General features: G+C 45.7%; 1 protein-coding gene across 1 annotated transcript in view; it reads left to right on the top strand.

Moving 5' to 3' along the window:
• Oxct1 (3-oxoacid CoA-transferase 1) overlaps nucleotides 1–27,585 on the top strand; it is a 129,486-nt gene that overhangs the window by 3,726 nt on the left and 98,175 nt on the right. Inside the window, exons 2-5 of the mRNA XM_060380530.1 lie at nucleotides 5,515–5,623; nucleotides 6,556–6,646; nucleotides 15,919–16,054; nucleotides 25,073–25,222. Coding sequence (XP_060236513.1) covers nucleotides 5,515–5,623; nucleotides 6,556–6,646; nucleotides 15,919–16,054; nucleotides 25,073–25,222 — 486 coding nt within the window. The remainder of the gene's footprint in view (nucleotides 1–5,514; nucleotides 5,624–6,555; nucleotides 6,647–15,918; nucleotides 16,055–25,072; nucleotides 25,223–27,585) is intronic.

The raw sequence follows: 27,585 nt of genomic DNA, 5'->3' as shown, positions 1-27,585 counted from the left end.
ATAATACTTAAACATTGTGGTCCTTGCTCAATTTTACCAGAAATTAGTACCAACAATAAAATGGGTTCTGCTGAGTAGACAAATAAAATACTTTGTGACTAAAAGCTTAGTTAAGATACCCAAGAATAAATAGATGTCTGAACTGTACATCTTATTGCTCCACATTCAGTCAAGTAGTCTGTGCAAATGTGGAAGTTATCTATGTGAATATCTATCTATCTATCTATCTATCTATCTATCTATCTATCTATTTTACATTTTTACTTATTTTGTAGCAGCTGGTACCTGAACTTTTTTCAGGTAGGACCTCATGAAGCCCAGGCTAGCTTCAAACATGCTATGTGGCCAAGGCTGACCTTGAACTTACAATCCTCTTTGCAGGTGTCCCTCTGGGTCTTAAACCCAAGTCTTCGTTCACACTAGGGAAACCATCCACCAATGCATTTGGATTCCAAAACACCATTTAATTTATAAAATATATTGGAAAGAAGAGGTTAATTCGAGGTATTTTAAAGAGCCTCTTTGAACTTGCCTATCTAAGGAAAAAGGTAGATGTTATCAGTTGGGAATTACTGCCAGTGCCAGTGACATGGCTATTTCTTGGCGCTCAGAGACAGTGTGAGTAGAGGAGTGGGGAAGAAACTGATTAAGAGAGAAACGGCAAAAGCTTTCTTTAAGGGGCTGCCTCTCAGATCCTGAGGTGCCTTGTGGGCTTCAGGTTTTGAAGATCTTCTGTGGTGCAATTAGTCACCGACATTGGTTATCCTCATCGCTCCACTGTCTGCACCCAGTTTCTGGCTTGCCAAGGAATCTCTGAATGTGCAGACCAGTAAACTTGATTGCAAATGAGATGAACATATCCTTGGATAGTGGTGTACATTTGTAGTCCCAGTTGCTTGGGGTTGAGACAGGAGGATTGCTTAAGCCCAGGACATTGAGACTTGCCAGGCCTACATAGTGAGATATTGCCAAGGAGAAGAAAGGAATGAACAAACAAAGGAAGGAAAAGTAATCATAAAAGCTAAGACCTGTGTTTTGAAAACCCTCAACATATATTGCCATGGTAGTAGCCATGTTACAAACTTTCTGTGTGAAATCAATAGTGAAGGGGCCAGGCAGAGAGTGGTGGGGTAAAAATGAAACTCCAGTAGTTGACAGCTTGGTTTTACTGTCTTAGCAGGGAATGGATAAAAGATGTCATTTCCCAAAGGAAGATGACATCCCCGAGGTATTTCTTGTAGTCAGGCATAGAACTTCTTTGTATAATTATTTATTCTGTATTGTTGGGAGACAATTGACAGTTGTCATTTCTAAGCCTTGTACAAGCTCCTCACCTGAATAGCACTTCTCTACAAAGACATGCTTAGTGGTTACATAATACTGACATATCTCTTCAGTCCTGAGTGATTGACCTGAAATTTTGACAGGAGGGTACTTTTGACCCCAGGGGTATGTGACATCACTGCCCAGGCAGGTTTTTTTTTTTTTTAATAGTTTACTTTTATTTATGTTTTTGTGTATAGGACCTCATGGGTTTGTGTGCACCACATGCATGTGCTTGTTGAGGCTAGATACCACTAGAATTACCTGTGTAATTCTGTGTCCCCCTAGAATTACCGTAACAGACATTGGGTCACTTGGATCTGCAGTTACAAATATTGTTTCTTTTAGAACTGCAGTTCCAGACATCGGGTCCCTTGAAACTGCAGTTACAGATATTGTATACCTTAGAACTGCAGTTTCAGCTGTGTGTGTGCCCCCTGATGGTCTGATGTAGTGCCGGGAACTGAACTTAGTGTTCTGCAACAGTGGTGAGTGCATTTTTTCTCTACTGTCTTTTTAAAATTAATTAGTTAATTTAAAAATTAATTTACTTTACATCACAACCGTAGACCCTCCTTCCTTTTCTTCCATTTCCATCTACCCTCCCTCTTTTCCTTATCCCTTGTCCCATGCTCCTCAGATAAGGGGAACCCACCCCCCTATCAATTTACACCTGCATATCAAGTCACATCAGGACTTAGCAAATCTTCTTCCCCTGTGGCCTGGCGACCAGGGGGAGCTGATCGAAAGGCAAGCAACAGAGTCCATGTCAGGGACAGGCCCCTCTCCCCTTTCTAGGGGACCCACAATGGCCAAGTTACTTACTGGCTACATATGTGTAAGGGGCCTAGGTTGGTCCTTGATTGGTGCTTCAGTCTCCGCACGCCCCTCTGAGCCCAGATTAATTGGCTCTGTTGGTCTTCTTGTGGAGCTCCTGTCCCCTCCAGGTCCTTCTGTTCTTAACCTCTGCTCTTCCCCAGGACTCCCTGTGCTCTGCCCAATGTTTGGCTGTGAGTCTCGGCATTTCTTTCTATTCTCTACTGGGTGGAGCCTCTCAGAGAACAGCTATGCTAGGCTCCCATCTACAAGCATGGCAGAGTAGCTTTAGTGTCAGGGCTTGGCTCTCTCCCATGGGGTGAGTCTCAGGTTGGTTGGACTTCCAGGCATTGGTTGGACATTCCCTCAATCACTCTATCTTGCTTTCAACTGCTGAACCATCTCTCCAGCCTATCTCATTGATTTTGATTTTTAATTGTATGGGTACATTTGTAACAGTCTCCCCACATCTGTTTGAGTCTTGCAAAGCAAGCATTCTGCTATTGAACTTCATCTCCAGTATAGCTTTCAACTTTTCGGAAATATTTCTGACAGGTCTTTTTTTGTTCCTTCCTTACCTTCCTTCCTTCCTTCCTTCCTTCCTTCCTTCCTTCCTTCCTTCCTTCCTTCCTTCCTTCCTTCCTTCCTTCCTTCCCTCCCTCCCTCCCTCCCTCCCTCCCTCCCTCCTTCCTTCCTTCCTTCCTTCCTTCCTTCCTTCCTTCCATCTTCCTTCCTTTTTTTTATTTTCATTTTTATTTTTTGGGTAAGAAGGAAGTTTAGAGTAGGACAAGCTGCTGGGTAATTAGTGCTGACTGCTAATAAGTGCTATGACAACTAATTATCAGCTGCTACAAGGGATGGGATTTTTGCTAACTGTGGCTGTGTGCTTCTGCTTCTGAATCTTTGAAGGCTCTCTGGGTATATGGGGGAACTGAGTCTTCATGCACACTCTCAATGGAATTCCACAGAGAAGTAGTTCAAGGTGACCTCCCCTTCCAGACTGTCAGGGTAGAGATGAATTTTTTCATTTTCTTCCTTATCCTGGTGAGGCCTGGACTCTTCATCCTGAGACAGAAATAATAACCGCAGAGTTACACATTGCAAAACAGGACTCTCATAAAGGTTTGTTGTGTGTAAATGACAAACTAGAGCAACAGAGAACTGTCAGCAAACATGGAAGAGCACATTGTGGTGGAAGGACTGTGTGACAAGAAGCCAAAATCCAAGACCAGTCACTCTGTTCCTTTATAGTTCTGATCATTCTGCCGCTGCCTCAGCTTCTCCTGTAATGGAATTACAGGCACAGACCACCATGTCTATATTCAGTTTATCATATATTTTTTTTTTATTTCTGAGACCAAAATTAACTTACCAACTAACTAACTAACTAACTAACTAACTAACTCTCGCTCTGTGTGTGTGTGTGTGTGTGTGTGTGTGTGTGTGTGTTTAAACAGGAGTCAATAAATCCTTACTCGTTGAGGACGGGAAGAGAAGGAAGTTCTTTGTGGTTAAGCCCTTTCAACGTCCTGTTTCTCCTTCTACTTATGCCCCAGGCTTTGGGCAGTGTGCAAACTCCTGACCTGACCTTGACCAAAATAGAAACTTAAAGGGACAAAAAGTCATGTGATCATGTGTATAACCTCAACCTTTTTGTTACTCATTCAACTTTCCCTTAAATGGTCTTTTGTACTAGTTGCTAATTAAAAGAATAGTTTTTAGAGGAAAGAAAGAATGGTAGTCCTGGATCACCTTGGCGTTTAGCTGTCTGAAATTTTATTGAGTAGTCAAGTGGGTGTGACTTTATAGCTGGGCTTGATTATCAGGGCTCAGCTGTTACTCTCTCCACTCCCTCTTTCTTCAGGTTAACTATGTAATAAGAATAAAGGGAAGTATTGTTAATATGGGTCATTAATTACCATAGAATACATTTCCTCCTTTTCTCTTGCCCATATTATGGTTGGACTATACAGGGTAATAACTTACAACTGGTTTTATGAATGCTCACTGGATGACTCATTTGAGGCCCATCTCACTTGCTATAACAAACACCCCCGTCTGGATATTTATAAAAGAAGCTTATTTAGCTCATAGTTAAACGGAGACTAGAAGTCCACAATTTGGCAGTTGTGTCTGGTGAAAGGATTGTGTTACTCTTTACCATGGCAGCAGAGCAGAGGGACAAGCTGCTGTGTGCAGGAGAGGCAGCCTTGCTTTAGAAAATCCTTGCTGTGACAGTCAGCAATTCAGTGCAGTAAGAACAGGAACTTGCTCGCTCCTGCGAGAATGAACTCTGCATCATTGATACCTTTGTACAGGCTCACCCAACTCCTGAGAGTCTTACCGCCTCTTCACGCTGTTACGTGGGAACCCAGTTCTGACATGGGCTTTGGAGGCGGCAAACCATCTTCAGACTGTCGCGGGCCCGAATAGTTCACTGGTGTGGCCAACCAAGCCCTCCTTGTACTGGCAGTCTGTTGCTTTTTCTTTAGCTTCTGTGACAGCAGGGTAGGGAAGGGCGTCCTCTGGTGTGCTGGTCTTCACTTGTCTCTCTAGAGTTCTCCTCGTACCTGGAACTGACCACACTGTACTGAATTCCTAAGCATTTAGTACCATATGGATTAGAAAGATGCCATAGAACTTGGTGCAGGTAGGTTCTCAGTATTTGTCAGCTGAATGGAAGCTAGGTTACTATCAGAAATCAGCTGACGTCACTAATAGTGTGAATTTGTGTCTCAGCATATGACGTGGGTTATCTACTTTTATTCTTTTGGGGAGCGGCCACAAGGGACATGGCTGGACTTCGCCTATGTGACAGAAGATGTAGATCACCAGGGACCCTGGTGCGAGCCTGTACATGGAGCATGTCTGTCCTATCAAAGATAAACCATCTAAAGCCAACTCTTTACAGAGAGAATTGTGTCAGAGAATCAGAGTAAAATGCTATCACGGAGGGTAGAAGATGAAGGCGTTGGGAAGATGCCCAGCCACAGAGTTTCAGTTGATAGGATAAATAAGCACAGGAAATCTATTATATGTCTTGGTGATGGCCGGTGACAGTGTACTTAAAAATCTCTGAGTGGTTGTGAAATGTTCTTACCTCAAGAATGTGTGAGGTAATGCTATGTTAGAAAACTCCAATTAGTCAACTTTTGATGTATACGTGTATCAGAATGTGACATTATATACTGTAAAATACAGATTTGTTAATTGAAATGCAAAATGCTAAGAGTGAACTTATATATATATATATATGTGTGTATATCTACATATATATGTGTACACATATGGGTATGTATATGTATAATTTGCTACATGTGTAAAGTGAAGCTGCAAATGACTGACTGTTCACTGGAAATGTCTTAAATGTTTCAGGGGTGTGTCTGCTACTTCTCTGTCAGTGCTCATCACCGCACCAAGTTTTACACCGACCCAGTGGAAGCTGTAAAGGATATTCCTGATGGTGCAACCTTGCTGGTTGGTGGTAAGTATAGAGGCTGTTTTCCTTTCAATGATAATGTTCTTAAGCTTTTAGGAAAAATCACGTGACAAAGCTATCCAGATTCAAAGTGCCATTTATTCTCTCGTTCAGCCCTTACTTAGCCATTTTGCTTATGACGCACCATGATACCTATTGTACATCTTTCACTTTAGCACTGTACTTTTCCTTTCCCCTTTTTCTGATGATACTTGAGAAGCTGGAGGTTTGAAGTGCCTGTGTCTTATCGGGAACTACAATGGATCCCTAAATTCTTGAGAATTCTGGTGAATGTGACAGAGGTACCTCATCTTATCAGATACCCTCTCCACTCTTTACTGCTCTTTACTGAGCTGGAGAACACATAGTCTTTCTTTTGTTGAATCCCCCCCACCCTGTTTCCGCTACTTTTTGGGGGGTGTCTTATAACCACTGTCTCAGATTTAATGACACTTAACTTCCTGATTCTTATATATGGAATCAATTCTTATTAGGGATATTTTTACTGACTGTCCATCTTAAATCCAACACTTTTAGAAAAATTTTAAAAATGTAAAAAATTAAATTCATTGGCTCAGTGTTTTAGTTCTGTAAGATTTACTAACTCAGATGTATAAAAATGCATGTTTAAATAAACAGTTGGTTATGGTTTGAATTATGAAGAGGGATAGTAGATATTCCATATATGAACTGGATTACATTTGGCCTTAACTTGATCAAAGCCTTTACAATGGTGTCTGGTGATATATACTGGTTTGAAACACCGAGATCCAGTTATGCGGCTGATGGCTGTTTATTGATTTGATAAGGAATTGTTACGTATTTTGCTTATTACATTGAACAAAATGCTCTGTGCTTTTTCTTTTCTATTCAGAATAATATACACTTCTTGAAAGAACATTTCCTCATGCATATTGTTTCCCTTTTGGGCTTTGTAGGTTTTGGGCTGTGTGGAATTCCAGAGAATCTTATAGGAGCTTTACTGAAGACCGGAGTGAAAGATCTAACTGCAGTGAGCAACAATGCAGGGTGAGTGGATCTGATTTCTGAAATGATTAGCTAGAAAGAAATGCCAGTTTAAAAATAATACTGAGAAGTTTATCAGCAGTCAGGGATGAGATCCCTAATATATTATTCAGTCTCAGGTCAGCCCTAAACACATACTCAAGAAACACCAAATAAACTCAGTAGGATCTGTCTGTCTATGTATGTATGTTTGTATGTATGTATCTACTATGTATATGTGTGTGTATGTATGTATGTATGTGTGTATGTATGTATGTATGTATGTATCTATCTATCTATCTATCTATTTGTAGCAGTTACAAAAGAAGGTCATAAATCCAAGAGGGAGCTGGGGGAGGGGAAGAGGAAGGGGGAGGGGAGAAGCTGGTTGGGGGAGGTGGAGATAATATAAATAGTGTACTCATGAAATTATCAAAAAAATCAAAAGGAATATATCAATGAAATTAAATGTGCTTCCACTTATAAGAGTAATATGTTTAATCACCAAAAGATAGCAGGTAGCTGGATTTTATGGCACATGATGGTAATGCCATCACTAAGGAGACTGGGGAAGATAATAATTTCACTACCAGCATGATCTGTATACCAAGCAGTGAGATGCCATCTCAGAAAATGACAGTGGTTAGTAATGTCAAGAATGCAAGCTACTTTTTTGTTTTTGTTTTTGTTTCTTAACCTGAAGCACTGTGGCTGAACTTAGTTCCTCGGGCATGCATACTAGACAAGTGGTCTATCTCTGGCCTATATCACCAGCTTCCTTTTCTTACTTCTGATTTTGTTATAAAGGCTCACTAAGTCAGCCAGGCTAGCCCTGGGCTTTCTCTGTAGCCCAGAGAGACCTTGAATTAATGCGTTTCCTTACTTAGCCTCCAAAGTGGGTGGAATTGCAGGCCTATGCCATCTAGCTCAACAAAGTTACACTTACTCACATATTTTTGATGCCACATTTCATAGCATTGCATAAGTGAAGAAACTTTGTTTTACCTTATATAAATATATAAATTAAGGGTTTGTGTCTATCTGATAAACTTTCATTTTTTAAAAAATGTAAAATAGAAGTCAGAATTTAAAAAAATGGTCCTTCATGTTCTTTGTTATTATAGACCATCATGTATAAAGCAAGGCAGACATCATTTGAAATCTGTTTCAAGTTTTGTTGTTGTTGTTGTTTGTTTATAACAATACTCCAGATGGTACATAAAGAAATATGTTAATCGTAAAAAATGTTGCTGGTCTTGAGAGGATGTAGATGACATACTGTTAATTTACCAGTAGGACTAAATCAAAATTGATTATAATAAACCATTGTTTTAAAAAGGCCATGCACATGTTGGTACAGTTAGTGATGGCAGAAAAAGCTATTTGTATGCAAAACAGTAAGTCATCTACCCCTTTAAACAAGTGGATGAAGGACTTTGACGATCATAAGATGCTTAAAAACATAACTGAATTAGAAATTTGGCTTATTATTGTAAAGGTTTTAAGAATAAACAGTACAGGTTACCTTGTAAGTGAGTGATGGAAAGAGCACATTTTATGGGAAGATCTGTAGAAGACTCTCCAGGCTCTGGGAACTAACCTTGAATTTTGTGACACTTTTCATGGGGAGATGTGAACAAACATCTCAAGTTGGATAGGGAACCAAAGGTAGACCAAAGCAGTGATACCACCGACCTCTAGCTTGCTGAACCAGCGAGTTTATTGGAGTTACTTACAAGAATATGGGTAGGGGTTACTTACCAAAGCATAGACCGTTTAAAGGCAGCTGTATCACCAAAAGCTTACCTTAGCATGGGTGATGGACTCATGACGGCTGGAACCCTGGAGCTCTTTCCAGGGACTTGCAGGGACCGTGACAGGTTAGAGAGTCTTCTCAGCAGTACTTAGTAATTATATAACCCTGGGGCAGGAGGGGCCTTGTGAGTCTGGCAAGTTTCAGAGACTTCCTGAGACTTGAGAGTTCCTGAGTCTTAATAGTCTCTCTTTAAAACTTTCTGCATTTCGCAGATGCAGTGGTGCATGTCTTTAATCCCAAGCACTGAGGAAGACAGAAGCAGGTGGATCTCTGTGAGTTCCATTTTAGCCTCATCTACAAACGGAGTCTAGGACAGTCAAAGCTACACAGAGAAACCCTGTCTCAAAACAAACAAACAAACAAAACCCAAACAAAAAATTCCCCAACTTCCTGCATTTTAATGAGTTTTCATTGGAGTGGAATGTTTAGTTCAGAGGAAATTGCTACCTAACACTTTTGTATGAGGTATTAACTGTTAGCCTTGATAAGATAAATGCTGCTTTAGGATCATACTTCTGAAAGAATATTTTGATATATTGATTAAAAGATTGAAAAAAAAAAAAAACCCAAGACTTCATTGACTTGTGATGAACTTTGAGTTATAAGACAGCATGGACTGAAGGTTTCACAATAAACTGTGTGTCTATTATTTAACTACAGAGCCAACAGAAAAATGGGCATGTTATGGTATCCGTGCTGCCTCCTTCCTGACAATATCGCTTTAGGTTATAGATGTAAAAGAGTGGGGGATTCACTTGGTTAATACATAATTATGTGTACTTCAGATTTCCTATATATCTTATTAATCAGGTATAGGAAAATTTTGAGAGTTCGGTGAGTTATCCCTCACTCAAAATAAAAAGTTAAAAGCAAGTGGAGTCTGTGCTGTGCTCTATTCCTCTTTTATTTCTACAGCTGCAGCTCTGGTGACCTCATTGAGCAGATACTGGCCATGCTTTGACTTTGAGCATTCTTTAGGGCTCTGTTATTTTGTTTGGGAAGGGCTAAAGATGCCCTGCGAGGCATGCTTGCATTATGTGCTTAGTTTATGAAAGTTTTGATTTATACTATGGGGTATCAAAACCTAATATCTGAATATAGCTTCTTTTATCTTTATATTTCTAATATTGCCAGGGTAATTATTAATTGTATGATTGAGAGTAAACATGTTATTAAATGAAAGCAAGGGAAATAAATTTTCTCCATTACTTATGTTTTTAAAATAATTATTGCCAGTAAGTGGAATTTTAGAAAGTAGATATTCAAGATTTTTTTTTTTTTTTTTGAGACAGGATTTTTCCATGTAGTCCTGGTTGTCTTATAATTCACTCTGTAGCCAGGGTGGTATTGAACTCAGAGTTCTGCCTGCCTCTGCCTCTAGAGTGCTGGGATTAAAGGCATGCATCACTACAACTGGCCTCAAGAATTAAATTTCAGATTTGGAAATTGCTTATTTTCAGAAGATGGTGTCTTTTGTGCAATGCCCACTTTGATTTACACTAACACCTCTCTGTAGATTTTGGCTTTAGAGTTAAAATGTCTGAAATCCTACCAAATCCAGAGTTTTCTTTAGATATTTTAGAGAAATGTCGGCTTCTGAAGGTAAGCAGTGCAATCTGTTGGAAAATCCATCAGCCTCACCTTCAATATCAAAGAGCACATGGGCTTTTTCATACTCGTTTCTCTGTTAGGGTACAGATCGTCAGTCTTCTAATGATGAGCTCTCAGATTGTTAGGGATGTAGTTTACTCATTTTTTTTATTATCAGTGATGATACTATTTTATCAGACAGAATGTGTTTGATGAGTTTGTGAGCTAGAGACACTATCGAAAGATACAGTCTTATTGTAAGCAATCTATCTAATAGATATTTCTGGTCCAGTTGTCGAGGTCGCTATGTTGCCTGGTTGCTGTGCCAGGAGACTAGTCTAAAACAAAGCAAAAGCCAAATTCATAGTCAGCTCCAGAGCCAAGATCAACAAATACAGAAGCTCATCTTTAAATAGAGCCAAGTTAAAATGTTTAATGTGTTGCAAAAATAAACAGAGAGATATGAAAGAGTGGTCAGAAAAATTTATTAAGTCAATGAGTGACCTTCTATGTTCTGGTTTTTGGAATGGGGACTCTGTAGGCTTGGAGGGAACTTCAGATATTTGAAACTACAAAAAACAAATGGGCTGAATCCACCTTCATGGGTTGTTCTGTGGTTGTAGTTTTGTTAGTCATAGCTCTGGATAGCATCGCCGATAACTGAGGAGTTTACCAAAGGGACTCCTTTAAAAGGACTGATGATAGTTGAAGGAAAACAACATGACCTTAAATGACCCTGGAGGCAATAACAGAGGGATACTGTTGCTACTGGCCCTGGAATGAGAGACCTTAAGAGAACCAGTATTTTAAAGTTTTATACATAGAAGGTGGGGAAGAGAGCCTGAAGACTAAAGATCCTGACATCACTGTTCTCTGGCCTCCAATCTCCATGATCGTGCCTCCCCTCTTGGCTCAGCCCAAGCAGAAGGCAGTGGCAAGAGAACTCCTTCGTTCAAGGTATAGGCTGGCCACCTTGGACACTGAACAGACTGGAAGCTAACAGTGGGTCCAGAGGGAAAAGTATGAAATAATGAGAGATTATGCTGGTCAGCTTTGGCTGTTAACTTGACATCACCTATAGTTCACTGGGGAGAGGATCTTAGTGAGAATCTTAATTATCTTCATCAGTTTGGCCTATGGGCATATGTTTCAATTGGATGAAGATACTGCTCATGATGCGTGGTACCATTTTCTAGGCAAGGTATCCTGAAGCAGAAGAGAAGAAAGCTAGCTGAAAGCAGGCAAGGATCCCTGAGTTTATTCCCTTTCTGTTCTTGACTGTGATAGTTTAATTTCCTGCAATCGTAGACCATCATCTGAAAGTATAAGCTAAATGAGCACTATTCTCCCCCTCTGCATTGCTTTTTGTGAGGTTATTTAAGCACAGCAACAGATATGAACCTGGAATAGTTCATTTCTGTTAGAGACGCTCATGGAATGCAGCAGTAAATTCTTTTAGCAAGTGCTCACCAAGTATTTCTGCAGTCACCTTTATGTGCCCTATAGCAGATGGTGCTTGGGATGCAAAGTGAAAGAAAAACAAGACCAAACAAAACAAAAACACCACCACCAAAAGCAACAGCAGAGCCCTGTGTCACAGTCCTCCTATTCTATTTTTGAAAGACAATTAATAGGTAGTCAACATAAAAAATGGGTAAATTTTCTGATACGTTAGAAAGTTTTGTACCATGGAAAAAGAACAAGCAGGAGGATTGGGAACTGTTGGTAGAGAGGTAGCTGTCAGCAATTGATGGGGTAATTAGGGTAACACCAAGGTAACATCTGAGCCCACACTTGAAGGACGTGGGAGAGGAGCCATCCGTACAGAAAATAGATTCAGTGACAGGCAGAGGCCAGTGCAGATGACCCTAGGGAAGCATTTCTGGCATGGCTGGAGAAGCCAAGAGGACAACAGAGAGGTAGAAGGTCCTGGAAGGAATGAGTCAGAGACAGAAAAGGCATGCAATTAGCAGGCCTTGCTGGCTGTTCTAGAGCTCTTTGCCTTATTCTGAGTAAGCAATACCTTTGCAGGGCTTTGAGCAGAGTGGCGGCCTCGGCCTCTTCTGCCTCTTAAGTTTTGTAAAGTGTTATTTGGCTGCCATGGTCAAGGTGGACTGTATGGACAGAAGCAGAAGCAGAGGCAGAGGCAGATGGTACCCAGGTAAAGATGGCACCAAGTACAGGAGGGAGCTAGAAATGGATTATAGGTTGGGGTAATAATCTTGGGGGTGGGGGCTGAGTTAGAGATCACTTCTCTAGATTTGTTCTGCTCCTCTCCTGGAGAGCAACTCACAGGCATGTTGGGCCTGGCTGTTGAAAGAAGCTAAGTTTGGAGGCAGATTGTTAACCTGAAATAGGGCCTGGGCCTTAGGAGCAGGTTCGAAACAAACAAATGAGGAAGAGTGTGGAAAAAGAGTAAGAGGAGGAAGAGGAGAGGGAGGCAGAGGAAGAGGAGGAAGTGGAGGAAGAGATGGAGGAGGAGGTAGGAGAAAAAGCAGGAGGGGGAAAATAGAAAGCATTTCTCTAGAAAGGCAGTATCTCTGATATTCTGGCGCCCTCTAGTGGGAAAGCATAGTATTAACCCGTAAGGCTGTTTTCCCCATAACCATAAGGCAGTTTTCAAAGAAAGGTAGCATCTGGGCAGTGGTTCACTTACTGTGTTCCATAATTCCCTGAAGATTGGATACATGAGAAGGCACAGACCTGATGATTTACCTCTTTGTCCTAAGCTAGGTGAGGTCAATCTTGTGTGTGACATTGTTCATACACTTCACTGGAGCCCATGAAAGGAAATTGCAGCAGGCAGGAAAAGTATATGCTACTTAGCCTTTAATTCTTTTAGGAAAAAAAAAAGAGACTAAATATAAAATATATAGGTATTTTTATGCCTCTGGTGGGTAGGGAAGCAAAGATTACTGAATGGTGAACAGTTCTTTGTAATCCATACACCTTGATGGATATGGTATGCAGGATGCTGTAGGGGAGGGGAAGTAAGAGTCTTCGAATTAGGAAGGAGCCATGTGAGTTGGACTGGGCACTATAAGCTTGGTGACAGAGAGTGGAGGCAAGTGCTTGTTGGAAGAAATGCTGGTGGTTTGCCACACAGGCCCCCATACTTAACACCTTTGCATGTGAAACATGTAGATGTCTCTTGTGGCCACTAGATTAATTTCTGTTAGGTTCCATTGCCGAAGCTAAAATCCTGCAGGAGGTCCGTGTCTGCGGCAGGACAAGAGGTCTTATGGATGAACCATCTCCCCAGCGTCTCTTGGATGACGCCTCTTCTGCATTCCTGTGGCCTCCTCCGTACTTTAGATGCTCACCATGGTTTGCACTATGCCAAGCCTTTTCATTGGCCCCTTGTCTTTCATGTGCTTTCTCAGAATTCATTGTATTAGCCTGTCACCTTTCAGCTGAAGCATCTCCTGTCCTTCAGGATGAAGTCACATCAGGCCCTCCTCCATTCCTGCTTTAGTCCACATCCCATCCACGCTGAGCACTGAGAAGGGGCCTCTTGCCTCAGGATCTTCACTGTGTTCTTAAACTGTGTTTTTCTTTTGCTTCCATCTATTTCTCACCATCTGTAAGACCTTTTCCCCTCAGCTGGACTTTCTCTGCCCTCTTTCTTCATTAACAGTCGGGTCCTTGATTTTCTGTGTTCCAGTCATATATTATAAAGACATCACATAGTATGTTCCTCCGCTGGTATAATTACACACTTACTGTTTATTTCCTCTGAACTCTCAGATCTATATAGGGACAGGGACAGTCCTTCTCATGGTTGTAGCCCTATAGACTATCCCATCTCTAGGGTAGAATATGCACTCAGTATGGGATTGCTGGATGAATGAATTGTGCAGACAACACAAGCTCCACATGGAAGGAGCCATCAGAACATGAAAGTGGTCATCAATAGGGAGGAAATATAGGCTACCGTCTCTAAGAGGATTTCAGGATCTTTCTCATTGCAATTTTATTGTAAAAGAAAAAAAAACATTGATACATAAGACCAAGTGATATAGAAAACTGACCCTACACAGATGTACTAATGGGATTTTTACAAGCTGCACAGCCATATAGCTGCAAAGACAAAAGACAGGACGAGTTCTCCAGAAAGCTCCTTTCATAATGCCAGTTACTGTTCTCATCCTCTTGCCCTGATCTCCATGATAGACACTTTGGACCACATCCATCAGTCCTGTCAAAGTATGAAGCCCTTGTAAAGGAAGCGACTCAACATGCACACTTTTGTGTGTAGCTTCTTTCAGTCAACATTCTGTCTGAATTTGTCCATGTGGCTAGTAGTTGTCTGTCATGCAGTCTCATTGCTTTATGTCACTGCATTGTCTGGATGAAGTATGACTTACTCTGTCCTGTGGATGAGCATTTGAGAGGCTCTCATTTTGGCTATAATGGGCAGTACTGTTGATGAATATGTTATTTACATTTTTTAATGAGCATTAAATATGAACTCTTGTTTGGTAAAGATCCAAGAGTAGACTCAGCAGCACCTGGATTATTTTTTTTCAATGTTAGTAGATCATGCTAAGTTTTATTTTCTACTCCTTAAAATGATTGCTGTACATTCATCTTAGCACACAGGAAAATTCTGGTGTTTCATACCCTTGCCAAATGACGTGGTTTTTCCTTTGTGTTTATCTTGTTGTCTCAGTATGATATTCACTAATAAAAATGGTTTTACAGATCCAGGCCTGAATCCCAGCGTTTGGAAGGCGAGGCAGGAGGATCTCAAAATACAGGCCAACTTTGATTACATAGTGAGACTGTACCTGACAGACAGAGCAGTTTTGTTTTTTCTCTCTAGCTGGTTAAAGAACTTCCGAACCCTTTGAGCAGGGAGGGATAACCTGACTTGAAATGGGCAAGCTTCTGTTCAGTAATTCATCTATCTTATCACATCGAGTGTGCTTTAAAATGTAGATGCATTTTTTAAAAATATGATGGAAATGAAGAAATGTATAAACCTGGAGATTTTTATCTAACATAGTCAATAGTACTTGGCCCATATCTAAGAATAAACTTTAAAATATTGAAGAAAAATACATGTATTGTAACAACCACATAGGCTTCATTTTGCTACCTGTAGTCTTTTCATTTAGAGGGGATTAAGTGCATTCAAATATGTAAATATTGTTAAGTGAAATGTCTGTGATATAGGAAAAATGTTATTTGTTTGTTTGTTTTTTGAGACAGGGTTTCTTTGTCTTGGATTCACTTTATAGACCAGGCTGTCCTTGAACTCTCAGAGATCCGCCTGCCTCTGCCTCTCTGAGTGCTGAGATTACAGGTTGCACCACTGCACCTGGTTTTCATCTTTATCTTAATGCAGGACCTGTCCATTCTGTTTGAACACAGATGCTTTCAAAGCATAGGGCAGGAACCAGGCTATCTTTGCTTAGGATCTATCCTGAGATCACTTTGCAGCTGTGGAGAAACAACTGTGTGTGGGCTGGAACTACAGGATGAATGTGGGCTGGGACAGCATCACCTATCTCCCTCAATCTTTGAGATGTTGGGGGATTTGAGATAGGTCCTCACTGTATAGAACAGGCTGCCTCGAACCCAGAGCTCCACCTGCCTCTGCCATCCAGGTGCTAGGATCTCTGTTAGCCTTTTAAGCTTCCATTTCCCTGCCTGTAAAATAAGAAAGGGTGAGCTGCCTGCTCTGTGAAGTTCTTGGAGTGGTGAGGGGTAGAAGAAAAATGTGGATAGAATTCTTTAGATGATTTCTTTCCTCTAAATTATTAAAAGCTCACATCTTAGAAAAGAAAACAAAACAAAATCCGAAACAACAACAACAGAAAACGTGTGCTAACAGAGTTCTGTCAGATGGTCTCATGGTTATCAACTCCCTTCCTTTTTGTTTTAGGGTTGACAACTTTGGTCTGGGCCTTTTACTTCGATCCAAGCAGATAAAACGCATGATCTCATCATATGTGGGAGAAAATGCAGAATTTGAGCGACAGTTCCTATCTGGTGAATTAGAAGTAGAGCTGACTCCTCAGGTGAGAAAATCTGTCTGTACGTGTTTCACAGTGCCACTTTATAGAAAACTTCCCTTTTTTCCTTCTTGAATTTTTGTTGTTGTTCGAGACAGATACTATTCTGTCAAACCAAGGGATTCTGTGTTTAAGTCACTTCTATTAATTCTAAAGGATTAATGTTTTCTGTGCCTATGAAGATTAAGCATTTCTAAGTGGAAAATGTCAAGCTCCTAAATAAAATTTTTAATATGTTACTATAGTGTTTGTCATGCCAGAAGCAAACCTAAGGGCTTGCTGAAATGTCTGAGATTGTCCTAAAAGTCAGTTTTTATGAATGCCAGTGTTGGAAATTTCTGAATGGTTAAATCTTGCTGACTCATGTCCGGAGAGTGAGGCCTGCTGGAGGGTGAAAGTGCTTCGTAGAGGAAGGTGCTGGGCTCAGAGCCCAGGGCTCTGGGGACTGACACGCGACAGAGCCAGCCTTTGGTGCCATTCATGCGGCAAGTCTGACCTTGTTTCCACCTTTTCGTGACCCACTGAAGGCAGCTTTTGGAGCCTGTTGGGTAAAGCAAGGCTCTGCATTCTCAGCATGTCAGTGCTCCACTGTGACTCTCTGTAATTGAGCACACCAGTCTTCCTCAAGGGAAGTGTCACTTTAGAATTTTGCCAAGTTGGTAAGGACGGACTGGTGGCGGGATTTTGTAAAGGGAAACGGTCAGCTATGTGAAGGTAGTCTGGAGAAGGCGTGCAGAGGGCTGCCCTTTCCAACCGGGGCAGCACAGTATCATGCTCACTCCTGGCCTGGTCGCCTGCAGCACTGTATCATGCTCACTCCTGGCCTGGTCGCCTGCAGCACTGTATCATGCTCACTCCTGGCCTGGTCGCCTGCAGCACTGTATCATGCTCACTCCTGGCCTGGTCGCCTGCAGCTCTGTATCATGCTCACTCCTGGCCTGGTCGCCTGCAGCACTGTATCATGCTCACTCCTGGCCTGGTCGCCTGCAGCTCTGTATCATGCTCACTCCTGGCCTGGTCGCCTGCAGCACAGTATCATGCTCACTCCTGGCCTGGTCGCCTGCAGCTCTGTATCATGCTCACTCCTGGCCTGGTCACCTGCAGCTCTGTATCATGCTCACTCCTGGCCTGGTCGCCTGCAGCACTGTATCATGCTCACTCCTGGCCTGGTCGCCTGCAGCACAGTGTCATGCTCACTCCTGGCCTGGTCGCCTGCAGCTCTGTATCATGCTCACTCCTGGCCTGGTCGCCTGCAGCACTGTATCATGCTCACTCCTGGCCTGGTCGCCTGCAGCACAGTGTCATGCTCACTCCTGGCCTGGTCGCCTGCAGCACAGTGTCATGCTCACTCCTGGCCTGGTCGCCTGCAGCTCTGTATCATGCTCACTCCTGGCCTGGTCGCCTGCAGCACAGTGTCATGCTCACTCCTGGCCTGGTCGCCTGCAGCACTGTATCATGCTCACTCCTGGCCTGGTCGCCTGCAGCTCTGTATCATGCTCACTCCTGGCCTGGTCGCCTGCAGCTCTGTATCATGCTCACTCCTGGCCTGGTCGCCTGCAGCTCTGTATCATGCTCACTCCTGGCCTGGTCGCCTGCAGCTCTGTATCATGCTCACTCCTGGCCTGGTCGCCTGCAGCACAGTATCATGCTCACTCCTGGCCTGGTCGCCTGCAGCTCTGTATCATGCTCACTCCTGGCCTGGTCACCTGCAGCTCTGTATCATGCTCACTCCTGGCCTGGTCGCCTGCAGCACTGTATCATGCTCACTCCTGGCCTGGTCGCCTGCAGCACAGTGTCATGCTCACTCCTGGCCTGGTCGCCTGCAGCTCTGTATCATGCTCACTCCTGGCCTGGTCGCCTGCAGCACAGTGTCATGCTCACTCCTGGCCTGGTCGCCTGCAGCTCTGTATCATGCTCACTCCTGGCCTGGTCGCCTGCAGCACTGTATCATGCTCACTCCTGGCCTGGTCGCCTGCAGCACAGTGTCATGCTCACTCCTGGCCTGGTCGCCTGCAGCACAGTGTCATGCTCACTCCTGGCCTGGTCGCCTGCAGCTCTGTATCATGCTCACTCCTGGCCTGGTCGCCTGCAGCACAGTGTCATGCTCACTCCTGGCCTGGTCGCCTGCAGCACTGTATCATGCTCACTCCTGGCCTGGTCGCCTGCAGCTCTGTATCATGCTCACTCCTGGCCTGGTCGCCTGCAGCTCTGTATCATGCTCACTCCTGGCCTGGTCGCCTGCAGCTCTGTATCATGCTCACTCCTGGCCTGGTCGCCTGCAGCTCTGTATCATGCTCACTCCTGGCCTGGTCGCCTGCAGCACAGTATCATGCTCACTCCTGGCCTGGTCGCCTGCAGCTCTGTATCATGCTCACTCCTGGCCTGGTCACCTGCAGCTCTGTATCATGCTCACTCCTGGCCTGGTCGCCTGCAGCACTGTATCATGCTCACTCCTGGCCTGGTCGCCTGCAGCACAGTGTCATGCTCACTCCTGGCCTGGTCGCCTGCAGCTCTGTATCATGCTCACTCCTGGCCTGGTCGCCTGCAGCACAGTGTCATGCTCACTCCTGGCCTGGTCGCCTGCAGCACTGTATCATGCTCACTCCTGGCCTGGTCGCCTGCAGCACAGTGTCATGCTCACTCCTGGCCTGGTCGCCTGCAGCTCTGTATCATGCTCACTCCTGGCCTGGTCGCCTGCAGCACAGTGTCATGCTCACTCCTGGCCTGGTCGCCTGCAGCACTGTATCATGCTCACTCCTGGCCTGGTCGCCTGCAGCTCTGTATCATGCTCACTCCTGGCCTGGTCGCCTGCAGCTCTGTATCATGCTCACTCCTGGCCTGGTCGCCTGCAGCTCTGTATCATGCTCACTCCTGGCCTGGTCGCCTGCAGCTCTGTATCATGCTCACTCCTGGCCTGGTCGCCTGCAGCACAGTATCATGCTCACTCCTGGCCTGGTCGCCTGCAGCTCTGTATCATGCTCACTCCTGGCCTGGTCACCTGCAGCTCTGTATCATGCTCACTCCTGGCCTGGTCGCCTGCAGCACTGTATCATGCTCACTCCTGGCCTGGTCGCCTGCAGCACAGTGTCATGCTCACTCCTGGCCTGGTCGCCTGCAGCTCTGTATCATGCTCACTCCTGGCCTGGTCGCCTGCAGCACAGTGTCATGCTCACTCCTGGCCTGGTCGCCTGCAGCACTGTATCATGCTCACTCCTGGCCTGGTCACCTGCAGCTCTGTATCATGCTCACTCCTGGCCTGGTCGCCTGCAGCACAGTGTCATGCTCACTCCTGGCCTGGTCGCCTGCAGCACTGTATCATGCTCACTCCTGGCCTGGTCGCCTGCAGCTCTGTATCATGCTCACTCCTGGCCTGGTCGCCTGCAGCACAGTGTCATGCTCACTCCTGGCCTGGTCGCCTGCAGCTCTGTATCATGCTCACTCCTGGCCTGGTCGCCTGCAGCACAGTGTCATGCTCACTCCTGGCCTGGTCGCCTGCAGCACTGTATCATGCTCACTCCTGGCCTGGTCGCCTGCAGCTCTGTATCATGCTCACTCCTGGCCTGGTCGCCTGCAGCACTGTATCATGCTCACTCCTGGCCTGGTCGCCTGCAGCTCTGTATCATGCTCACTCCTGGCCTGGTCGCCTGCAGCACTGTATCATGCTCACTCCTGGCCTGGTCGCCTGCAGCTCTGTATCATGCTCACTCCTGGCCTGGTCGCCTGCAGCACTGTATCATGCTCACTCCTGGCCTGGTCGCCTGCAGCTCTGTATCATGCTCACTCCTGGCCTGGTCGCCTGCAGCACAGTGTCATGCTCACTCCTGGCCTGGTCGCCTGCAGCACAGTGTCATGCTCACTCCTGGCCTGGTCGCCTGCAGCTCTGTATCATGCTCACTCCTGGCCTGGTCGCCTGCAGCACAGTGTCATGCTCACTCCTGGCCTGGTCGCCTGCAGCTCTGTATCATGCTCACTCCTGGCCTGGTCGCCTGCAGCTCTGTATCATGCTCACTCCTGGCCTGGTCGCCTGCAGCACAGTGTCATGCTCACTCCTGGCCTGGTCGCCTGCAGCTCTGTATCATGCTCACTCCTGGCCTGGTCGCCTGCAGCACTGTATCATGCTCACTCCTGGCCTGGTCGCCTGAAGCTCTGTATCATGCTCACTCCTGGCCTGGTCGCCTGCAGCTCTGTATCATGCTCACTCCTGGCCTGGTCGCCTGCAGCTCTGTATCATGCTCACTCCTGGCCTGGTCGCCTGCAGCTCTGTATCATGCTCACTCCTGGCCTGGTCGCCTGCAGCTCTGTATCATGCTCACTCCTGGCCTGGTCGCCTGCAGCACAGTATCATGCTCACTCCTGGCCTGGTCGCCTGCAGCTCTGTATCATGCTCACTCCTGGCCTGGTCGCCTGCAGCACAGTGTCATGCTCACTCCTGGCCTGGTCGCCTGCAGCACAGTATCATGCTCACTCCTGGCCTGGTCGCCTGCAGCTCTGTATCATGCTCACTCCTGGCCTGGTCGCCTGCAGCTCTGTATCATGCTCACTCCTGGCCTGGTCGCCTGCAGCTCTGTATCATGCTCACTCCTGGCCTGGTCGCCTGCAGCTCTGTATCATGCTCACTCCTGGCCTGGTCACCTGCAGCTCTGTATCATGCTCACTCCTGGCCTGGTCGCCTGCAGCTCTGTGTCATGCTCACTCCTGGCCTGGTCGCCTGCAGCACTGTATCATGCTCACTCCTGGCCTGGTCGCCTGCAGCACAGTGTCATGCTCACTCCTGGCCTGGTCGCCTGCAGCTCTGTATCATGCTCACTCCTGGCCTGGTCGCCTGCAGCTCTGTGTCATGCTCACTCCTGGCCTGGTCGCCTGCAGCTCTGTATCATGCTCACTCCTGGCCTGGTCGCCTGCAGCTCTGTGTCATGCTCACTCCTGGCCTGGTCGCCTGCAGCACTGTATCATGCTCACTCCTGGCCTGGTCGCCTGCAGCTCTGTATCATGCTCACTCCTGGCCTGGTCGCCTGCAGCTCTGTATCATGCTCACTCCTGGCCTGGTCGCCTGCAGCACTGTATCATGCTCACTCCTGGCCTGGTCGCCTGCAGCTCTGTATCATGCTCACTCCTGGCCTGGTCGCCTGCAGCACTGTATCATGCTCACTCCTGGCCTGGTCGCCTGCAGCTCTGTATCATGCTCACTCCTGGCCTGGTCGCCTGCAGCACTGTATCATGCTCACTCCTGGCCTGGTCGCCTGCAGCTCTGTATCATGCTCACTCCTGGCCTGGTCGCCTGCAGCTCTGTATCATGCTCACTCCTGGCCTGGTCGCCTGCAGCTCTGTATCATGCTCACTCCTGGCCTGGTCGCCTGCAGCACTGTATCATGCTCACTCCTGGCCTGGTCGCCTGCAGCTCTGTATCATGCTCACTCCTGGCCTGGTCGCCTGCAGCTCTGTATCATGCTCACTCCTGGCCTGGTCGCCTGCAGCTCTGTATCATGCTCACTCCTGGCCTGGTCGCCTGCAGCACAGTGTCATGCTCACTCCTGGCCTGGTCGCCTGCAGCTCTGTATCATGCTCACTCCTGGCCTGGTCGCCTGCAGCTCTGTATCATGCTCACTCCTGGCCTGGTCGCCTGCAGCTCTGTATCATGCTCACTCCTGGCCTGGTCGCCTGCAGCACTGTATCATGCTCACTCCTGGCCTGGTCGCCTGCAGCTCTGTATCATGCTCACTCCTGGCCTTGTCGCCTGCAGCACAGTTTCATGCTCACTCCTGGCCTGGTCGCCTGCAGCTCTGTATCATGCTCACTCCTGGCCTGGTCGCCTGCAGCACAGTATCATGCTCACTCCTGGCCTGGTCGCCTGCAGCACAGTGTCATGCTCACTCCTGGCCTGGTCGCCTGCAGCTCTGTATCATGCTCACTCCTGGCCTGGTCGCCTGCAGCTCTGTATCATGCTCACTCCTGGCCTGGTCGCCTGCAGCTCTGTATCATGCTCACTCCTGGCCTGGTCGCCTGCAGCTCTGTATCATGCTCACTCCTGGCCTGGTCGCCTGCAGCACAGTGTCATGCTCACTCCTGGCCTGGTCGCCTGCAGCACAGTGTCATGCTCACTCCTGGCCTGGTCGCCTGCAGCTCTGTATCATGCTCACTCCTGGCCTGGTCGCCTGCAGCTCTGTATCATGCTCACTCCTGGCCTGGTCGCCTGCAGCTCTGTATCATGCTCACTCCTGGCCTGGTCGCCTGCAGCACTGTATCATGCTCACTCCTGGCCTGGTCGCCTGCAGCACAGTGTCATGCTCACTCCTGGCCTGGTCGCCTGCAGCACAGTGTCATGCTCACTCCTGGCCTGGTCGCCTGCAGCTCTGTATCATGCTCACTCCTGGCCTGGTCGCCTGCAGCACAGTGTCATGCTCACTCCTGGCCTGGTCGCCTGCAGCTCTGTATCATGCTCACTCCTGGCCTGGTCGCCTGCAGCACTGTATCATGCTCACTCCTGGCCTGGTCGCCTGCAGCTCTGTGTCATGCTCACTCCTGGCCTGGTCGCCTGCAGCTCTGTATCATGCTCACTCCTGGCCTGGTCGCCTGCAGCACTGTATCATGCTCACTCCTGGCCTGGTCGCCTGCAGCTCTGTATCATGCTCACTCCTGGCCTGGTCGCCTGCAGCTCTGTATCATGCTCACTCCTGGCCTGGTCGCCTGCAGCTCTGTATCATGCTCACTCCTGGCCTGGTCGCCTGCAGCTCTGTATCATGCTCACTCCTGGCCTGGTCGCCTGCAGCTCTGTATCATGCTCACTCCTGGCCTGGTCGCCTGCAGCTCTGTCACCCCACTTGCCCCAGTGCTGCGACATGTTCACTGTTTTCACTCAAAGGTTTGTGAATGAGCAAATATATGTATTTCTAGTCTCCTTCGGTTCCTATAGAAACGAAACACAACAAAAATCTCTGGGTAGCTCGAACAACAGGAGTCGTGTTTCTCACAGTTAGCGTAGCCAGGAAATCCAAGGCCAAGGGCCAACCAGTCTAATTCGTGGGGAGTCTTTTTCTAGCTTCTGATCACTGATGTCGTGCTTCGTCCTCTTGGGATCTAGATATGAGCAAAAGTGAGCTCTCTGTTGTCTTAATGATGCTTTTAGAGGAGGGCCTGTACTTGTGGGTTGTTTCCATCTTAAATATCTCCTCACACCTCTGTCACATTGAGGGTAAGCATTTCAACTGATACGCAGTGCGGCCCATACTGTATAGCTTCCACATTGCAGGTTAAGGCACCATGTCATGCCATGGCGCATTAGTGGGGGACAGAGGACACTTTGAGGAGTCGTCTCCTTTCTTCCACTGTGAATTCTGGAGATCGGACTGAGGTTGTTATGCTTGTGTGTTGTCTCAGTTACTTTTCATTGCCATGACAAAATACTAGGACCAAGGCAACTTATAAAACAAAATGTTTAATTTGGGGGCCATAGTTTCAGAGGGTCAGACTCCATAATTATTATGGTGGGGAGCATGACAGTAGACAGGTAGCCACTGGAGCAGAAACTGTGAGAGCTTCTATTCTGATCCTCAAGTAGGAGGCAGAGAGAGCTAACTGGGAATGCCATGAGCTTTTGAAATCTTGAGGCCCATCCCCAGTGACATACCTCCAACAAGGACACACCTCCTACTCGTTCCTAAACAGTTCCACCAACTGGGGAACCAAACATTCAAATATGTGAGCCTGTCTTTGTTAGGGTTTCATTGCTATGAAGAGATACCAAGACCATGGCAACTTTGATAAAGAAAACATTTAATTGGGGCTGGCTTACAATTTCAGAGCTTTAGTCCATTATCATCATGGCGGAAAGCATGGCAGTGTGCAGGCGGAAATGGTGCTGGAGGAGTTGAGAGTTCTACATCTTGATCCTCGGGCAGTAGGAGACTGTGTGTCACACTGGGTGTGGCTAAACATAGACACCTCAAAGCCCTCCTCCAAAGTGATACACTTTCTCCAACAAGGCCACACCTACTCTAACTAGGTTGCACCTCCTAATAATTCCACTCCCTATGGGCCAACGTTAAAAAACGTGAGTCTGTAGGGCCCATACCTATTTGAACCACCACAGAGCCTGTGGAGGTCATTCTCATTTATCTGATGAGCTATCATTTTACTGTTCTACTCCCAGCTTCTCTCTCTCTCTCTACCTACCTACCTACCAAATCTATCTATTTTTGGTTTTTCAAGATAGGGTTTCTCCGTGTGTAGCTTTAGCTGTTTGTGGCTTTAGCTGTTCTGGAACTCACTCTGTAGACCAGGCTGGCCTCAGACTCACAGAGATCCACCTGCCTCCACCTCCTGAGTGCTGGGACTAATGGCATGTGCTGCCACCACCTAGTCACTCCCAATTTTTAAAAGCCAGTTTACCCATATGCCAGTTTTTGCCTGGCTTTGAATTTTCCTTGCTTATATAACTTCATAAATAAAACATTTATGAAAGTGATTTAAAAGACATTTTAAAATAAATTTGAACTTTTCCTTTGATAGAAGGCCCTGTGATGTAGCCATAATTGGCTTAGTATTTGTTATGTAACCCATGCTGACCTCAAACTCATGGCAGTCTTTCTGCCTCAGCCTTCCAGGTGTTAAAATTACAAACATTTCCCATCCTGCCGTGTACTTATTGCTATTAATGATAAAAATACTGAGTTTGCACCTATACATGATACATGGTAAAACAAAATTTTTAGTGCTTAAAAATATATGAAGCTGCATTTACATAATTAACTTTAAATTTTTATTTTGGAATATGAAAGTAGATATTTATAGATGTTAAGAGGCCAGTGGGGGTGGAGTCTGGAAACTGAAAGCATATCTGGACAAATGAGCAGTTATATCTGAATGTGGACTGAGAATGGGATGGGCATTGTCTTTTAATTGATGCCTTGGCTTAGGCATTGCAGGACGGTGAGCCTCTAGAAAGTGGGACCCACATCTATCAGTTTCTGGGTTCCCCGTCTGAAGTGCGCTTTTTGGATTTCTCACATTTTGGTTGTTTGTTCATAGGGCACGCTTGCAGAGAGAATCCGAGCAGGTGGGGCCGGAGTCCCCGCCTTCTACACCAGCACAGGGTATGGGACCCTGGTACAAGAAGGAGGATCGCCCATCAAATATAACAAAGATGGGAGCGTTGCCATTGCCAGCAAGCCGAGAGAGGTAAGAGCCTCCTCACCCACGTGACATTCTGCTTGGACTCGTTTGAAAGCTATCTCGGTGAGATAAATATTCATTTTCAAAAAGCTGAGGCTCGTAGCTAAACCTGGATACGCCTCACACTTAAAAACAAAACAAAACAAAACCCACAGAGGGAAACTAAAATAAGTTAGAATAAGGGAATTATTTATACATTATACTATTATGCTAGTTAACGGATTTTCTGAAGGAAGCTATAATCTATATATACTACACTAGTTAGGGTTAGTTAACTGACTTCCTGAAAGGTTTTAACAGAAGTGAGAACATTTACCACTATTATTATGCCTCAATGAAATAAAAACAACCCGTGGATTATGTTGACTGTGTATCGTGTTAAGCTCTTGTGCTCAGATATCCTAAAAGGACTGGAAGAAAATAAAGTAACAAAGGAAATCTTAAGTTTATCTGAAATCTTGGAAAACAGGGCACAGTTATAATTATATAATGAAACAGAGAACTCAAATGATCCCTTTCATATTTTGTGTCTTAGACACAGGCTCAGCTTTTTACTGACTGGCCTGGGCTAATTTTTTTAATATTTTTTATTTTAATTTTTATTAATTACACTTTATTCACTTTGTATTCCCCCCAAACTCCTCCCTCCTCCCCTCCCAATCCTATCTTCCCTCCCCCTTCTCCACGCATGCCCCTCCCCAAGTCTGCACTGATAGGGGAGGTTTTCCTCTCCTTCCTTCTGATCCTAGTCTATCAGCTCTCATAAGGAGTGACTGTATTGTCATCTTCTGTGGCCTGGTAAGGCTGCTCCCCCCTCAGGGGGAGGTGATCAAAGAGCATGGCCTGGGCTAATTTAAACTGTGGGGTATGATGGGGTACTTCAGAGTGAGCAACTGTAGTCAGATGAGACAATAGTAGGCCTCTAGCTAGTGTATTTGACATAGTTAGATTTGAACTAATTAAAGACAAATACACAGGCCAATATATTATTCTGAATTTAAAAATGGCTTCCCATTCTCCTCGTCTTGATGGCTCAAGGAAGATAGTTGCTAGTGGCAGATGCAGCAATGCTGGGCCACACCTCCGGGGAGGTGGAATAGGAATTGAAGGTATGCCTGCCAGTACTGGGAACGTAGTGCTGCTGCTTCTGTTGATGCTCTGGGGAGACAAGAGGCCAATGGTCATGCCCCTCCTTAGGATCTGACGTTTGTCTCTAGCTGTGTCTTCCACCTGGAGTTTTGCCCCTTTGCTGGGAGTCACCTATATTGATTCAAGCTTTTATTCAAGAGTTTTTTATATTTAGTCTTGCTTTTTCACTGCCAAATTGGGTTTAAAAGTTTCTTGATTAAAACAAACAAACAAACAAACAAACAAACAGAAAAATCCAGGAATCTAATGAAAATGAAGCTTAGGAGCATATGATAAAAGCATCGTGAAAAATTAGGCTAACATTTTGATAGCTCATTAGAAAGTGTAACATTAACATACCCCAAGAGACTATGGAAGGCTAGAATCTCTTCTGACTTTTCATTTATGCCTGGGGCTTGGTGCATGAATTTAGTACCTTTGTAGATTTGTGTAAAAATCAATTTCTCTCTGTCTCTCTCTGTGTGTATCTGTTTGTCTCTTTCCCTCCATCCCTGCCTCCCTCAGTCTCTGACTTCTATCTCTATTCTGCCTTTTGTCTGCTCACATAGCTTCACGTTCATTCACTATGGTAAGAAGGTCATGGAGAATTTGAGTGGGGGTTGGAGTGTGTTGTGTTCTAAGTTATATCTTGTAAAGATCACTCTGCTATTGGGGGCCTATGTTAGAGAGGGTAGGAGGCCATGCATCAATCCTGGTGGGAATAGACAGTAGCTGGGATACAGTGGTAAAGTAGAGTTTGTGTCAAGAATCAGATCAGATGAAGACGGCAGAACCACAACATGTGATGTGGAGGACAGGAATCAAGATGGCTGATTACTGGGACGGGCAAGACATGAGACAACCAAAGAGTTCTGTGTGCTGAGGAAAAGGTGTACCTAGGAAGTTCAGGAGACTCAAGAGGAAGTGCGTGGCAGCTCTGGTCAGAAAATTTACAGAACATGAGGCATGTGTGTGGGTATTTAGACCCTAGGGCTAGACGGTATCCTGGGCCAGTGTGCATCTAGAGAGCCCTTCGTTAAGTTAATGGCCCGGCAGAAGGGGAAGAGCTGCAGTGGAAAATGGGAAGGGAGGCCCAGAGGAAACCCAGGGGAGCTGAAAGATGGGCAGCTGGGTCAAAGAAGGACTGGAATTGAGCAGTAATGTGCAGGAATGGAGGTCCCCGGGCAAAATCTCATGTAATGAATTCAAGAAGAACCTAAAGGTAAAGTGGAGGCCAAATG

Source organism: Meriones unguiculatus, chromosome 3, assembly GCF_030254825.1.
Source record: "Meriones unguiculatus strain TT.TT164.6M chromosome 3, Bangor_MerUng_6.1, whole genome shotgun sequence".
In the NCBI taxonomy this organism is placed as follows: domain Eukaryota; kingdom Metazoa; phylum Chordata; class Mammalia; order Rodentia; family Muridae; genus Meriones; species Meriones unguiculatus.
This window is presented reverse-complemented; position numbering and strand designations above follow the sequence as displayed.